A 17,947-nucleotide genomic window follows, 5' to 3' on the forward strand; every position below is an offset into this window, starting at 1 on the left:
TATGAGACACTGACAGGAGAAAAGTCAAAGAATGAGAAGGAAAACCAGAGACAAACTTCTGGGAATACTTAAGAAAGAGTAAAAGACCTGAAAGCCAAAAAAGAAGACCAGAGAAAAAGCCATTTGCTGAGAAATCCCCCTTCACTCTTTCTTCCTTCACTCTTGTCTCAATTGAAAAAGTTTATCCTTGCCAGGGTCAAGTCCTTTATATGTATCTTTGAGCCCCATCCACTTGTTTTCTTTAATACATTGCTTTTACTCCCATCTCCCTCTTCTCTCACCTTTACAGTATCCTTATTAACACATGAAACAAATACTAACACTTAAACTTTTACATTCAAGCAACAAAGTAAAAACAGAATGAATCAATAGATCACTGTCAGAGGAAAACTCCAGGTTTGAAATTTACAAGGTAAGTAGTAATTAAATTTCCAAGTCCATTAAAAACAATTTTGCAAGGTTTCAGGAGAAAGCACTTAAAATATGGATACCAATTTATGTAAACCTAAATAATTCTTCAGTCAAGAGAAATAAAACTATGAAGCAATAGATTTCAAAAAGCAAAGGAGCTCACTCAAACTTCAAGCAAAATAAATAAAGTCTATGGACCCTTTCTCAGAAAAATGTTTTTAAATGCATAAAATAAAGTGCATTGAGCTACAACTGAAACCAATGATACTAAAATATAGTGGATGATTTTTTTAAGTTAATGAACCCCAGATTAAAAACCCCTGGTATAGAAAAAAGGCTCCCAGATAAGGACACAATACAAATAAGATACAGATAAGGACTTATACAAAAATGCACCTTCTCTTCAACTTTTACTCTTAGAGAGTAAGCCAAGATGTACAAAAATGTCTGCCAAGGATAAAACAGGGAATAATTATGTCTCTGAAATAGTACTTGAAACCAGGACTTCCTCTATACAAAGCTGGCTCTTTATCTATTATGTCACCCTGCCCCTAGCTAATAAAAATTTTAAATAACTTGCGGTCAAGCCTAGATCCCTCAGATACTCCACTGTAAACCTCTTGACAAGCTGACATTGAATCATTAAAAACTAGTTTTGGGGATCATTTATTTAAGCAGCTTGGGGTCTAACTATATTATCAACTAGCCCATATCCCTCCATCTTTTCCACAATAAGAGTACTAAAACCAAATATAGCAACAAATATTTACTAAATACTGCTTACTATAAAATATTTAAGTCTTAAAAGCTGTCTTCATTGTTTTTGACAACTCACTGACTTTTGCAGTTATATCCTATGAAGGAAATTTAGTTTTTATAGTCTTTGGTCATTTTCCCGAAGGAGAATATTGCAAACTGGATGATAATCTTGTAAGATCTTGTAAAAAAAAAAGTTACTAAAAATGTGAAACTCAAATCTTAAAATAATATTCTAGACAAACGTTTTAGATTTGATCTGCTTTCAAACAGTATTTCAAAGTTAACTTGAGTGCTACAACGTTGTAAAATACAAACAAGTCATAATTCTGTCTAATCTTCAACTACAAAGGATTAAATATATCACTTATAGGCATATAAAAGTCTTACCTTTCCATCAGCAGTCACTGCAAAGAGAGTCTGTTCACCCCCAATTAACTGTATGGGCCTCAGTGCTGCAAGAGCTTCACAAGGAGTTGGAACTTTGACTTTTGCTCCTTCGATACCTCCAAGCTGGCCTCGGTGATTGTGACCCCAACCATAAATGGTTCCACTGCCACCAGCAGAAAGAGTCCAGTCATCAGGTCGCCTATAAAAGACACAACACTTTATTCAAAAAAAGTACATACACAAAACATACTTCTTACCCATATTAATGTAATCTAGAGAAGCAAATTTAAAAGATATTTACATAGCATTAATTAGTTTATATTGTAATAACCTGTTCATCCACTGGACAAGTTGCTCATCTTGTTCTCTCTTAAAAATGTCATGGCTCTCATGGAGAACATCCAGAATTTCATTGTCGGCCATTAACTCCCTGATTTTCTTTGCCACCTGGTCAACATTATTGTGATATTAGAAATCAAGCATTCTCTTCCAATTTAACAAGGGTAATAATAAGAAAATAGGAAAAACAGTAATTATACCTCAAAATAAAATATAAACTGAATATTATAATTTTGTATCCAGTATCCAAATCAATACAATTCTTTAAAGTCTGAAATATTAAAATCAAAATGCCTTTTCACACAAAATAGATAAAATATCATGTATTCAAAAAGAGATTTTAGAAATTATTTCAGAAAAATCTGCAATACCTCATCAAGGAAAAGGCAAGGTAAAGGTGTTCGTTTGTCCAATGCTACTGCCACTCTAGAAGCCATACAATATCTTCTAAACCAAGCCCATTTGTGTGTCTCAGCACAGCAAGGAAGAGTATCCAGTTCTAAGTCACAAGCAAGAGCTACTAACACCTGTAATCATAAAAAATTTTTAAAAATTAAAAAAAAAGCTGAGATTTAGAATGTAATTATAAAAACTTTCTTGTCAAAATTATATTTTATGAAGTCACTAAAGTAGACTGGAGACATTAAATGTGAACACCATCAATCCTCTCCTTAAAACAGCAGCAATAATTCTCCACTCTCTTTTTTCCCTCTGGCTGAAGAAGCTATATCCCTGCTTATCATTAAGCAAAACTCTCTACCCATTGCCTTGATTCCTCACTACCAAACTCTCCCCAGCCTGTGTGTTACTCTGGCTTCAAAAAGCAAACACCCAGTCACTAAATTCATTATCCTGTTTTCAGTCTTATTGAAAACCTATGTGTATCTATTCACTTCCATTACATTCACTTGGTTCTTTCTCCCTACTATTCTAGCTGTTAATCCTCCTGATTCCTTATCTAACTCCCAAAGCCCTGACATGAATATTGCCCAAATTCCTTGGCCCTGATATTTTTCTGTTCTCTTTCCACACACTTTTCCTAACAACCTAACAAATAGTCTTAAAAAAGAGGCTTAGAACAATGAGAGCTTACATGACTTACCCAGGTCACACAAGTCACTGTCTGCAAGATTGTGAACCATGCCACCTTTCTCATACTGCCTTTCCAAATTTATTTCTTATTATTTCTTCCACATAGTCTATCCTCCAGTCAATATGAACTATTCTCTATTCTACTCAGCTCCCCCAAAACAGCCTATATGTTCTGTCTTCATGCCTTTCCTCTTTTTTCCTAGGCATAGAATGTCCTCTCCTATCTATTTACTGAGAGAATTCTACCACATTTTTAAAGTCCAACAATTTTAAAGAACTGACAACAAAGCATAGTTATCTGTTATTAGGAAGAAAAGAACTTGAAATAATTTACTATTATCTCTACTATAATCTTTTTTTCTTTTTTGAAGGGGGCAAAGGAATTGTAGGTGAGTCGGGATAATTTTTATATCCAATTTAAATATCTAATTTCATCACCATGGAAGAAATAACTTCAAATTCCAAATACTAAGTCTCATTTGGCTTTTTTTTTTATGTCTCTTCCATTCAACTTGTTCTTTGTCAGTTATTTTAGTACCTTAAAGAAAGGGCTGTGGAGCAGTTGTTTGCCACCTCTAACAATGGGATCTTCATATTCAAATTGTCTTTGCAAAGCTTCTGGAAGGCCTTTTACCAAAGCTGCTAGAGCACTACCTGTAAAACTCTAAGAAAAGAAAAAAAAGAAAAGGGTAAAATTAATTAAACATACTAGAATTCCAACTTTGGAATAGTTGATGTCTTAAGTATCAATACATCAAGATGGAATATTAATAAATAGTACATGGTATCCAGTAAGCACTTAATAAATACTTTTTCATTCATTCATTTATTCATCCTGTACTTTAACAAGAGTTTAAAGATAAAAAGGAAAAAAGGACAGTGATACAAAGTCAGATAAGTAAATGCAAACTACCCAAAAAACTTTGCAGTGGTTCTCAACCTTTCTAATGCCGTGACCCCGCAATACAGTTCCTAATGTTGCAGTGACCCCAAACCAAAAAATTATTTTGGTGGCTACTTCAAAACTGTAATTTTGCTACAGTTATGATTCGGAATGTAAATACCTGATATGCATTATGTATTCTCATTGCTACAAATTGAGAGGTTGAGAACCGCTGGATTAAAGGATATACAACTGTCTGTGTGGAATCCATATAGAAAAAAAGAAGTAGATTAGAAGCAATCTGGAGTTCCTTCTCTGATCTGTAAATCTCTTCTGATTTAAGTAATAAGGATGAAGCATATTGTTATCAGCAACTGCTTTTTTTAACATAACTAAGATGATTTTACTTAATAAAGACCAACCCAGTAGAAAATGAACTGCAAGAATATTAGTGTAAAAAACCTCAGTAATGTACTAAAAATTAATGTGTGCAATATAGCTTTACCTAGAAAACTGCAATCTAATCTACATCAAGTCGCTATGAAATTGGAAGGGTAATATGGACAATAAGATAAATTGTCAATAACCACTAACTGAAAACTTATGACCACATTTGATCATAAGCAAAAATTTAGTTGCTTTTGATTGTAAGAAGTGTAGGACACAAAATAGTGATCTTATATATGTAGACAGCTAGTCTCAGTCAGGACAACTGAGGTTCAAGCTCCATCTCTGACATTCCAGTTGTATGACCTAACTTCTCAGTGTCCCAGACAATTTTAAACCCCCCAAATTTTAGAGCAGATGCAAGCTATTTTATCCTGAACAGATTCTCTCTCATAACTAATCATCTACAATTTGTTTCTCCATAAAAACTCTCACAGGCATCTACTTTACTTTACTCACTCAGGCATTACCCTAATCAGACCTTCGTCAACTCCCACGTGGACTAATGCAATAGTGCTCTGAATGGACTCTCTGACTTAAGTCTTTGTATTACATCTTATTCCCTTTACTAGCTGTGAAAGTGCTTTTCCTAAAGTGTAGGTCTTGCCATGTCTCTACCCTACCCTACCCTAAATTCCAATGACTCTCTATTAACTTTTAGGGTCAAATATAAATTCCACGGTCATTAAAAGTTCTTCACAACTTTTCTCCTTCCTATATCTTTCTAGTCTTTTAACATATAATTCTCCTTTCCATATTCAGTGATATAACTACAGTGGCCTACTATAGGCCACAATGCATAATGTCTTTGCTGTTCCCCCATTCAAACACTATCTTGTTGAATCAATATCTTCCTTTAAAACTCAGTTCAAGTTCCACTTTCAGCAAGGCCTTTCTTGTTGCCTCCATTTGCCAGTACTTTCCTTTTTAAGACTCCTTCTTCCATCTGTCCTGTATTTATCCTCTATCTTCTGAATTATATACAAGTTATCTGCCCTGTTTCAATGTCAGTTCCTTGGGTAACAGGATTGCTTTTTCTTTTTCCTGGTTTCTCTAACACTTGGCAGAGTGCTTCATACACAGAGAGAACTTAACCAGTAAATACTTACTTACTCAATGACTATCCTACTTTGGTAGAGGAAGTTCCTCACTGAGAATCCAATACAAATTAAATCATGGGTCTGGTTGAAAAAAATTCTTGCAGTATAGAAGGAAAATAGAAAAATCTTAGACACAACACCACTTACAATTGGTTTATAGAGTGGTATGAAGATGTATGCAAACTTTAAATTTTTGCTATGCTCATTTTAGAATTTGTCACTTCTTTTCCTAACTTGTCATTTAATGAATAATTCAGACAAATAAAGTTTTAGTACTTTTAAGAAATCTTCCTACCATAGCTCTTGTTTCTCCATCATTATCTCCAAGTATCCTATTTATATTGATTGATTGTCCAAATTCAGTTGTAAGTAGTTTCCTTAATCGCTGAAGGGCCCACATTCTGTGACCAGCAGCTGAAATCACCAAGTAAGAGTCAATAACTAAACTTTAAAAAGACAATTTCCTCAACAAAGAAAATGCTTATTGATGTAAATGTTACATATACCTAAAGCACTCAGTTGAGCACATGCTGCAAGTGATGCTGCCAGTCGAGGAACAATACTTCTGTTGGAAGCTAAATTCAAACGAAAGTCCAACAAGCATGTGACCAGGTCCATTGATGGACAGGAAAGAATACAGCGATCTGAAAGAAGATCTTTAGGCCCTATAAGATTCATATTTACAATATGATTAGTATTTGAATAAATGATAATAATGCAAATTAAAATTCCATTTAACAATATGTTGTTTCAAACATCTTTTACTAGACATTTAAAGATGAAAACCAAGAATGAAATTACAACTGCTATAAAGTCAAAATATTTAAAAAGCTGCCTTGCACATATCAAGTATTTTAATCTTACAGCTGGCCATTTATCTTTATCATACTGTAACACAAAAAATAGTAACTTTTTTTAGGTAGAGGCAGCTATGAAATTCTGCACCAGTTTTAAACTATTAAAAACTTAAATTCAAATCCATTCCTTTTTTAAAGCTTAAAATGTCATTAAAACTCTTCAGAATAAGCTATATCATACAATACATAATTGGTTAACATTCTCCTTGGGTTAAATTTCCTTTAAAAAGTTTCCATTACAATATGATGTAAAAGTAGTACTCAAATTCCTATGTTAAGAAAATTAATTTGTTGAGAAATGACAAAAATATATATTTACTCTTAAATAATTATTTAAAACATTAGTATATCATGGGACATGTTCAAATTAAACAGCCATTTCTTAGGTATATAATACATCTTTCTTTACCTGCAGCTGGCATAATAGGATAGACAGTGAATCGCCAACCCCATCCATTTACTGATCCATCACTGATGAACTTCCACTTTAATTCATCTCCAGGAATTCGTAGCTCACTGGACCAGTCAGACCATTCTCGACCTTACACAAAGAAATAACATACAAAGGAATTTTACATTTATATGATTGTCTCAAATAAATAACTTTGGGGTAGCAATTAGCAACTTCAGAAGTCTGCATTCATATAGTAAAATTCAAAGAGACAAACCAAAAACTCTGCAGTTTAAAATGGCAATCAAACATAAATATTTGTAAAAATGAACTTTGAAAAAAAGGGGGAGGGGGGTCAGAAATAAAATGAAATTATTCCCTAATCAACTACTTGCTACTTAAATAACTTTACATTAATATAGCCAATGTAAGATTTTTTTTAGAATATCATAGATATTCTAAAATTTTGTGGCATTTTGACACTTTATTAGTTAAGTTAAAAACTGTCTAAAAAATTTCTCACTCAACAATACTAGCTAAATTTTCCCTCTTTCCCTTTTATTTGTTGAGTGCTTTAGAATGGCACTTTAGTTTAATATTTTCTTGATCACCTGATCGAACTGAAACTATCCTGTTGACACCATCCATTATTGTGAGAGGATCATGACGCCTCTCTGTAGAGCACTGTCGGTCAAACTCTACTCTGAGTCCTTCAGCACCTAGAGAACAAAAGGTACTGCATGATAAATTTCATATATTATTACTCCTTCTTATAGTGTATAATGAGAGATGTTCAAAATACAAAAATAAATTTAAAATCTCAGAAGCTTTTTGCATCCATAACAAATCATAACTATATTTTTATTGCATCTATTAAATTTAATTCAACAAACTTTTAACAAGGTCCTGGAGGGAGTTTCTACAGCAGGAATTTCCTACTCTGGTGAATTGACAGGTATGGACCATCCCACTCCCCCCAAAAATATACAAGGCATTAGACAGTATTACAAACATAAAAAATAATGATTTCTGCCCTGAATGAGCTGTAAATATACTAGGAACATAGGTAGTAAAATCCAACAGAAAAAGATTCAGAAAACAGGAAATTGGTATGGATATTTTTTAAAGGTATAACATAAAAGCTGTAGACAAAGACAACCTAAAAAATTCTTCATAATCTTGTTCCTTTCTGGCTTTATTTTCAAGTAATTTCACATAATACCTGCCACCCCAAAAATGCTAAATTATTTATGTTTAACAAATGCTTTAGGCAAAGTTTTTAAGCATGAACCTCTTTCCTCCTTTATGATAAATTTGATCATGTAATAATTTTGTGTAATAATACTTAATGACAAATTAAATAAAACATAACAGAAGTCTTACTCTATGCCTCAAACTTAATGTAAACATTGTCTTTTGACAACATTTTTATAGCACATCTTTTAAAGATTCTAAATCCAATAGCACAAAAATGAGTTTTTTAATAAACAAAGTCGATATGAAACACACACTAAAAAGTTATCATCTTTTTCAGAATTTAAAAAGTATCAAAAAAATATTGAATATAATTTTGCCACCAGATGGCACAATTTCTTTGTTACTTATGGTATCACTGACAAAAACTGCCTCAAACTTCAATTTAAGCATTTGATACCTAAAAATAAAAGGCTACTGTATAATTGTGCTAAATTTCTCCTAAGAAAGATACTGAATATTTTTGACCAAATGTTACTGGCTTGTGGAACAAGAAGGAAACTGGCAAGCTTCATCCTTTTCATAAGATATAATTACCTTAATTAGAGGAAAATCTGTTTGCTTTATACATTAATAGGCAGTACACTTAATAAACTACAGAATATAAATAAATATAACAGAGGGAGGAAAAAGTATAATTAGTGCTTAGTCTAGTGATAGCTAAACAAGGTCTGATAGCATCTTATATCTTACACAATAGGTTCTGAAAAGTTTATTAATGAACTATAAGTAATATTTTAAAATCTGATAACTGGAACTTCAAGCAAAGAAAAATAAAATCCTTAACATAGGACCACTACAAGAAACCATCAATAAATGTTGCATATTAGAATAATCTTGAGGATGATTTCTGGATGATAGGTGCAAATACAAATTCATGATGAAAAGTTAAACTGATAATTTACATCTAAAAACCTTTATGGGACTATTCTTCAGCTTTCTAAAAAAATAGTCTTGTTTCCTAATATATCAGGCAGTCTTGTACTCAGTTTCTTCATATTTTTCCTAATTTTCATTAAAATTACCTACAAGGTAATGAACTCTATAAATTATGTTTTAAAACTTGGAAATATGTAAAGCATAACTTATGCTAATCAAATATTTCTAGGCTTTATATAGTGGTCCTCTGCTTAGAACAACAACCTATATAATGAAAAGCTAATACAAAAAAAAAAATAAAATTGAAGCTGATAATCCTACATAATCATACTAAAGAATACTAGGTTAAGTCACTTCAAACTATCATGGTCTATTTCTTCATTCATTAACTGAAAAATTTGGCTTAAATGATATTGGTAGATTAGGAAATTATCTTCCTAGCTCTATCATTCTAAAATTCAGCCCATTTAATTTCAATATAATAGGATTTTACTAGCTAATCAATTAAGGAGTTTACAGAATTTCCTTTTGTTATTCTTTGCAAGTGCAATCATTTACACAATTCAGAGGTGATATTTGTGCTCATTTCTTATACTTGTGGTTTGTACTGAGTACCTGGTATTTTGACAGTGCCACTGGTAGAGGTATCATCAGTATATGGATGGCTACTTTCTACCACAACAGGCTGGGAAGAGAGTCTTCCACTCTGAGAGTCTGTAGCAACATCTTCTAACTCTGTAACACAGAGCTCCAACAACATATCAGCTACCTGGGAGGAATAAGAAAAACAAAACCAAAAAAATGTGAAATATAACGATATTGGGGGTGGGGGGAAGAGTTAAGTAGGTCACTTCTTACCACTACCATATTACCACCACCACCCACAAAACCACAAAATATTTCAGAATAAACACTTCTTTTTATGTCAAGACAAGAATAGGATGGTCTAAATAAAACTGATGTTTATTTCTTCCAATAAGGATAAATTCTCTTGGAAAAAAACTAAACAAGAGGCAAAAAGTTCTCATATGCCAGACAATTTAGTTTAAGGGAGGGAGGTATGGAAAGGATAAAAACAGGTTAAATATTTGAAAAGAAAGAGGATTTTTAAAATAGGATTTGTATCATATCCAAAGCTGGTTCCATAAAGACTACAGCACAAATATCCAGAGAAGACCAAGTATAGATGCAGAAATGAAAATGAAATACTTGGCTTCAGAAAACAAAAAGGAAGACAGAAAGGGAAATTTGTACTTTTCACCTAGTTATGTATAAAGCCTATATGGAAAACTAGAGCAATATATGTGATTAAGTTTACAGGCTGGTAGAGCAATACAACTTAAAGGAATTAGAAATATTTGAAAACCATGTATTTTTAAGCTAAAAAAAGTTTTTCCTATTTCTCTTTATTTCTTGTAGTTGTTATAAGAAAAAAAAAGTTTACGGTTTGGATACTGAGATCTTAAATGAACTTTGTATATGTGAAGCCAATAATGACTAACACAATTCTGAGCACAAGATGCTCCAAAATATTTTACATAGCCACAATCTGATGATCATTTAGCACCACTTAAATATAAGAAGTAAGATTTAGTAAGCTAAGAGAAAAAAAAACAATTTTACTGAATGCTCATTGTGTCAGTCATTCTGAAGGTTACAAGTCCTAAGTCCCTAATTAACTCACTATACCACACACTACACTGGTTCTCTAAATCTCCTCCCTTTTCACATTCTCTCAGTTTCCCCTGCCCCCAACCACTCAACTGAAAACGTTGACTCCTCTCTCACTGAAAAAAAGAGTCCATTCAAAAGAGTTCCTCTTCTCTCTTCTGTTCTCAAAAGACTATCACTATCTACTCCTTTGCTTCTATGTGATATAGTGAAGTAGCCTTTAAACAGCCAAAGCAACCTATATTTTAAGCTAAAGTGATCTCATTCACTCCCATCTTTCTGCAGAAGACTGCCCATTAATTTATCTTTAATCTCTCCCTATCAAGTAGTTGCTTCCCTACAAAACATTTTCATGTCTCTCTCATCCTAAAACTCTCACTTGGGTCCTCACATCCCCATTAGCTATCCTACTATAACCTCCCTTCTGTAGCTAAACTCACTGAGAACACCTACATTAAGTGACAGATTTCTTTTCTCTCACCCTCTATTCTTCACTTGCTACAGTCTGGCTTCCAACTTCATCATCTAACTAAAATTTTCTCCTGTAAGTAATTTTTAAAATTTTAGGGAAATTCTTCTGTATTTCTAGTTAATGTGAGTGTTTCTGAGTAGGAAAATATATGACTAGAATGATAGCCAACCAATCGCTAGAAAAATGGTTTCTGTCATGCTGGAAGAGGAGAGATTATCTTCAAAGTATATCACCTTTCTTGTCTAAAACATCGCAGGTATTTATATTCCTACAAGGTCCATTAAGTGATATAAAGGCTTTTGGCTAAAAATTTTCTTCTAAGATTCATGACATTTGACATGTTTGCTGGATTCTAAGCCATCATACTTTCTGAGTTCTGTATGTCTATAAGAGCTTCGGGATTCTACTATTTCTAATAGGTCTGCCTACACCAGGCAAGCCTCCTGGAAATTTCCCAATCACATCTCAAGGAAAACCACAAAACTTGGCTCCAGCATTTCACTGTGTCTCTTTCACCCTTTGGGATGTCTGAGGTTCTTCCTAAGATTTCTTCACTCCATTTCTCCTTTCTTGTTCCTATTTCTTTTGTATTTTCACCAATGTTCTTATGGGCCATTGATTGAACTTCCTTCAGCATATTACTGACTTCATCATAGTCCACTTTACACACCATGGAAACATCATGAACTAACTCCTCTCCAGTGGTCTAGAAATCTGTGTACTTTCCCTCAACACTTGTAAAGTCAAAATGAGTCAGGGTTTATTTCAACTGCTATGTCACAGGGTAATCAATGGCTCTCTAGAGTTCACCATTATTTAGACCATCAACAAATGCCACCTTTTTTTCATTAGCCTGATCCATCAGCTCATCTATTATATTTTCCTTTTCCTAAGAGGAATCAGAATCTAGTTCCTTCAATCTATTATTATATACCAGTTATTGCGAACCTTTTAGGGATGGATTGCCATGCCAACCACCATCGTCCCCCTGAGACCATGTACTGTGCCCCCTCCCTTACCCCAAGAAGGGGAGAGAGAAATTGCTCCCATTGGGCTGCTGAGAGAGGGGTGGATAAAGGGGTGAAGTAAGGAATGTCCTCAGTGAGTATAGACAGGGGTAGGCAAGTGGCCTGAGCACTCCACTCCCCTTCAGCTCTGCCTCCTGTGAGACACCCACTTTACCCACTGTGAGCTCCCATTTGGGCTGCTGAGCAGAGGGGCAGGGGATGGGAGAAATGTCATCAAGTACAATGAAGAGGGGAAGGGTAGCAGCTCTACCTGAGTCTCTCTGCCTTTCTAGTAAAGAACTCTAGAGGTGGAGGGTAGGGTGAGAGGAGAGAGGCCTCCCCACAGAGAGCCCTCTCTGTTCCATCTTTGGCACCTGTGCCATAGGTTCACCATCACTGTTATATGCTATGTCACTTTCCTCACTTTCTGGATCCCCTGGTTTTGGAAGATTTGGAAGATTCCTCTCATTTCCTACTTTTAGTTTTTTTCCTCCTTAATTCTTTCTTCTGATTTAGTTTGGTATTGAGCAGTAGTAATTTTACCATCCCTACTTTCCACCTAGTCTCTCAGGAAGTGGGCCTAACATGCCCTGACAAAAGTCTGGCGCTCATCAGGCTTATTAATATCAGGCTATTCATGTCTGGCAAAGCTGGTTTGGTATGACTCGGGCATACTGTCAGAAGCAGCAGTGTTTGGATGTGCCAAGGCTGGAGAAGAGAAGCCAACTTATGACCTTAATAGCTGCTTAAGGTGCTGAAGAGGTTAAGCTGCTCACCCAGGGTCAGGGAGTCAGGATATGCCTGAAGCAGGATCTGAAGTCAGATCACCCTGACACCAAAGTGTCAATCCCTGATGCTTCTCCCATAAGTATTTATTAACAAGTTACTATATCACTTCATTAAAAAAAAAGAAAGACAAAGGTAGTTTCCATGGTAATCATAATTCTGCTTCCCAAAAGCATATGAAAGACAATTTTGCTAGTATTTCATAAGATAACATACTACATAGAAAAGAAATTAGATCAGTATCAACACTACTGACTGAGTAAAACGTAGGTTGTTAGCAAGAAAGAATATCTATTTTGCAACTTGAAAATCTATTTTAAGTACTAGGATGCAAAAATTATTAATTCCATTAATTACCTCACTTCCATAAGATATAGTCAGAACATTTCACTGGTTGTGAGGAAGTTTCTTTTCTTCTACTTATAAAATAAATAATTTATTTCTCCCTAAATTTTCTGATTGATAGTAATCTATGTAGTTGAAAAGTGACATACTTTTTTTATTTGTGTAGAAAGGAAGAGCCCCAGACCCATGATTTCATCAGATGCTCACAAGCATTCTATCTATCAATTAATGCAAAATAACAACTTGTCTATAATTTTCAGTCTTAGGGTTGACTGTGTATAAAGCTCAAACTAATATTATCTCAGACTCCTATTTTGACTTCTACCATATTGATTCTATAAAGTAAATGATTTTTTGCTGTATTAATTTCAAAACTGGTTCTGCATTCACTTGGCATGACTTAAGTACAGGCTTCCAGGTGTAAAGATTAAAATTTAGGGGAGATGGGGAGACTGAGGCAGGTAGAAATTAGTTTCTCTCTGCAAGGAGTATTATATTTTTTAGAGGTTTATTAAAGGTTAAAGATTAAAGAGTATACAAGTAAGAAACATGTGCCTAGGCCAGAGGCCTAGACAAAATAACCTCACATCATGCAAGAGACCGCCTGCTCCAAAACGGAAGTCCAAAAAGAGCCAAGAGAGAGCCCCTCAAAAGCCTTTGAATCAGCTTAAATACCTTCTCGATCTCGGCCCAGGTGAGATTACAAGGCATTCTGGGGAAGTGGAGCAAAGGCTCGTGGGGATTGTAGTCCTGTATTCGAGTCTATTTTTTTACATCGGTGAATCTACATATTTAAGCTGAGCTCAGGGATACAGATAAAGTATAGTCAGGAACAGTTTAAAGCTAGTTTAAAAGCTTTCATGCTGGCAATCCCCCAAGATACACTTCATGGATATCTGTTTACCTCACAAAATTATTATCCCCAAAATTATCCTGATCAGCCTTACCTATCCTGCTTCTTATCTCTCTAACAAAACTTTCTAGGTTCCTGGGAATATACAAACTCAGGTCTACTAACAAGGTATACAAGATGCTGATGGGTCAGAAAAAACAATTAACTTTCCTTAATTATTAGAGAGAGATGGTCACTAAACCCATGTGGATGTGTTAGACAGTCTTCTTTTAAATGACCAATCATGTCCCTAACTCCATAAGGCTATCTACTCTATAACCAATCATATTGTCTTTCCCACCTACCCAACTCTTTATTCCCCAAAATTACAGTAAAGATAGTGAGGCTAGTGAGGACTTTGGGGTCTTTGGTCACTAAGAAAGGCCACTGGTCCAATATATTAGTTACTACTAGCCTAAGTAAGAAACTGATCATGCTCAGAATACTGTCTCACACTTTGCTTTAATTTTCAAATGTAATAGTGGGCAACTACAGAGGAATGGAAGAAAAGGAGAATGGTCCCTGAAACAGCCCTCCATGGAAAAACAGTAAGAATTCACTAGTGGAATTTGCCAACTGAAGAGTGGGCAACAAGCAGGGCCCTGACCTCCCAGCTTCAATTTCTTCTGTGCTTAAGGCAAATGTAATAACTGGGTCAAGCAGCTTAAGTAGGCTTAAGTGATCTTCCCATGACTTCTTATTTACATCAATAAGAATCTGGGAAAAATTAAGCAGTACAGTATAATGAAAAAAGTAAAGGAAGTATTTGTAGCATATGCTTTAACCTACCTGTGGATAAGCAGTGCCCATCCCAGAAAGCACAGCTGAAAGAACATCTTTTCCCTTCTCACCAGCCCGGTTAGAAACAGACAGCTTGAGTAAGTCAACCATGACACGGGTATCATCTGGCACTAAGAGACTAGTAAACTCATCCAAATATTGTGGTTCAGGACCTGATACTTTATTTTGGCTTTCAACATCCTGAGAATTTAAAGGAAAGATAATCAATGTAATATAAAATATATTGTTTTACTTTTTAATTACAAACAAATCTTTTTAAGTGCTTAAGGTTTATTATATGAATTTTACTCTACACTATAAAATATCCAAACACCAAAAATTCAATTAAGTCATTAGATACATATCAGGTTCCTAAACAGGCCTACAACCATAAACATTCTTTCTAAATAGTCTTGATTGATTCTTTTCAAAATCTTATCAAATACAGAGACATTACTAAGCATGTCTTCAAAATATAAAGAAAATTAGAACAGATTAGTTTAGTAAAGAGACCAAGATAGTACTGAAATTGTGAATTACAGTAGAATACTTAAAACTAATATGCCCTTTCTTTCAACTTCTTAGAAATCCTTATTGCAATTGAATGAGATTCATTTAGAAAAGGGATTATGTTTGTGTTGGGTACATGAACAGCATTTTCAGGAATGAAAATAGTTTCCTAAATCTGAAATGCAATTTAAAAACAAAGGTGATTCTTAGGCATGAATTAACAGAAAAGGAAGCAGTAGCAAAAGAAAATAGTGAAGCAAAGCAAAATGTGTAAAAGAAACAAAACAAAATATAATTGTTTTTTCCTTATAGAATATGCTCCAAGCATTAAATCAAGGAAAAAATAACTGATTAGCAACTAGAAATTATAAGTATACTTTTGAAAAATTCTAAGGTCCAATGTGAAAAATATACCGTAAATTTCTTTCACTTTACTGTTTTACGTCTGGAATTGTAAGCAAATGTAAAATTAATTATTCAAATACACATTCACTCAAAAGTACATTTTGGTACATCAATAGCTTTTCTAATATTTGGCATAAAAGTACAGTAGTAGCTTTTCTAGTATTTAGTGTGAACATATTATTTGATAGCAGATGTCTGTTATCATTTTACCATTTAGATCTAGAAATTAATTTTTTACAACTAAGAGTTCCATCCCAAAGAATTTGCATCATACAAAGCCAAAACTCAAGGTTTTCCCTTTCATGATAATCTTGATATGTTTATTGATTTGACATACTTAAAAATAAGAATTCAAATATTACAAGCATAATTTTACATATCTCATCTAAATTCTTACAATGATTCCTTCAAAACATCTTCTAAGTAACTGTAATACTTGCTCTTAAATTTGAGTCCACTGGATATCTATATATACATATATTTATTTGAATATGTGTTACATAAATCCTAAGTGTGTTTATATATATATATAGCCTACGTATTAATATCAATATTATTTTTGAGTTTAAAAGTCAACAAACAGCTCTAAGCTTAATTTCAATAGAAGCTAAGAGAAAAACAATTCATTTATTATGCTATACCTGCCCTTTTCTTTTCCTTTGGAATATGAAAAGAAGAGAAATTGTATGTGATTATACTTTTTGATCATGGGAGGCCTAGAAGTAACCAAATGTAATTTATCAAAAGCAATAAACTGTATAATCATTTATAAAAAGGAAAGCTAAAATTTTTAACTTAGTGAGGGCAAATTTACATTTTAAATTATTTTAATTATCTTTAAATTTAGAAATTCTTATGACATCAACACTTCCTTTTGGTCTTACAAACAAAAGATACCCAATTAAAGGAAAATGAGTGGACAATTAGTGGAGTGGCATAATAAATCAAGGTATTCAATTAAATTCATAATAATATTATTACTTCTTTGGTTTTAGTCATAGTCTCTGCAATGATACTGGCAGCTCCAGGATCATCAGTCACTGGAATAAATGGACGAGAAGAAGCAGAAGAAGCTGAAGGAGTCACTGCTGATGGAGTCACAGCATCTTCTGAAGGAACTACCTAGTTTTTAAAAAATTAAAGCAGAAAAATAATAAGAAAGAAGAAAAAAACCAGGAACAATTAGATGCTCTTGAAATTTTAAAAATGTACCAGGCCTTTATTTAAGAAATAAGTTAACTTCCAACTAAACATTTTTAACCTTTTAAAAATGTTATTTCCTTGCAGCTAGATGGTTCAGTGGCTATAGCACCAGGTCCATAGTCAAGAAGGCCTTAGTCTAAATACAGCCTCAGATAAATTACTAGCTGTGCTTTTTGTGAGGATCAAATGTGATAACAATGGTAAAACACTTAGCATCTGGCATGAAATGGGTGCTATATAAATGCTTGTTCTTCTTATTACTTTTCTCTTAATAAAAAGAAAAAAGTCTATTTAAAACAGAAAAAAAATATGGAATCATTTGCACTCAGGCAGCAAATATTCAGGCTGTATACTTTTAAAAACTCTATTTCTTATAAGATGTCTAATTGGTTTGTACGCTGCTTGCTGTTCTTATTGAGTCTAATTATCAGCCTCTCAGCAGACTAGTAATACTTAAGTTATTGAATATTAGTTTAAGTTTGTTCTGTCAAATGTATGTTTGTTAAGTGTCCTGTGTTTAGCAATAGTCCTATGTGGTAGAATAAATGTCCTATCAGTTTAAACTAGAAAAAAAAATAATTCTATTATTTTCCATTCCAGGGTAGCTGTTTTCCCCCAGGAGAACAAAGAAAGGGCTACTTGGATATTGTCACACCACCAATTATTATATACAGCTGATCAATTACCTCCCCTCTCCTGTCTTGCCATGGATTTGGGCTCAGTCTATCTTCTACATCCACAGCCATCACACTTTCTTCACCATTCATAGGACTTCCCACTGAAGACACATCTGAAGGGGGTGCAGGTGATGAAGAAGATGGGCATTCCACTGGTGCAATCATACTAGCAGGCATTAAGGCTCCAACTACTGCATCTCTAAAAGAAATGTAGGATACTTTGTCATTTTTCTAGCTATAAAATAAAGAAGAGTCACAAGTATAATATGATCTTCATACTGTCTAACACCTGTGTTTTGTCTTCAGAAAAGGTCTTCAGAAAGATAAAGTGCTATACAATAGCAGTTCAACTAAAAGGAAACAAATTTATGCCTTAAGAGAGTGAAATGAAGTTTACCAA

General features: G+C 33.8%; 1 protein-coding gene across 4 annotated transcripts in view; it reads right to left on the bottom strand.

The window, feature by feature from the left end:
• The window catches only part of HERC2 (HECT and RLD domain containing E3 ubiquitin protein ligase 2), a 206,703-nt gene that overhangs the window by 34,101 nt on the left and 154,655 nt on the right, over positions 1-17,947 (bottom strand). For all 4 annotated transcript variants that reach the window (XM_056807129.1, XM_056807128.1, XM_056807130.1 and 1 more), the window contains exons 67-78: positions 17,557-17,746; positions 16,649-16,789; positions 14,758-14,953; positions 9,415-9,564; positions 7,278-7,385; positions 6,685-6,816; positions 5,925-6,083; positions 5,714-5,832; positions 3,527-3,652; positions 2,268-2,423; positions 1,889-2,004; positions 1,558-1,756 (exon numbers count right to left, since the gene is read on the bottom strand). In XM_056807129.1, the coding sequence (XP_056663107.1) occupies positions 1,558-1,756; positions 1,889-2,004; positions 2,268-2,423; positions 3,527-3,652; positions 5,714-5,832; positions 5,925-6,083; positions 6,685-6,816; positions 7,278-7,385; positions 9,415-9,564; positions 14,758-14,953; positions 16,649-16,789; positions 17,557-17,746 (1,792 nt within the window). The remainder of the gene's footprint in view (positions 1-1,557; positions 1,757-1,888; positions 2,005-2,267; positions 2,424-3,526; positions 3,653-5,713; positions 5,833-5,924; positions 6,084-6,684; positions 6,817-7,277; positions 7,386-9,414; positions 9,565-14,757; positions 14,954-16,648; positions 16,790-17,556; positions 17,747-17,947) is intronic.

Source organism: Monodelphis domestica, chromosome 8 (genome assembly GCF_027887165.1).
Source record: "Monodelphis domestica isolate mMonDom1 chromosome 8, mMonDom1.pri, whole genome shotgun sequence".
NCBI lineage: Eukaryota > Metazoa > Chordata > Mammalia > Didelphimorphia > Didelphidae > Monodelphis > Monodelphis domestica.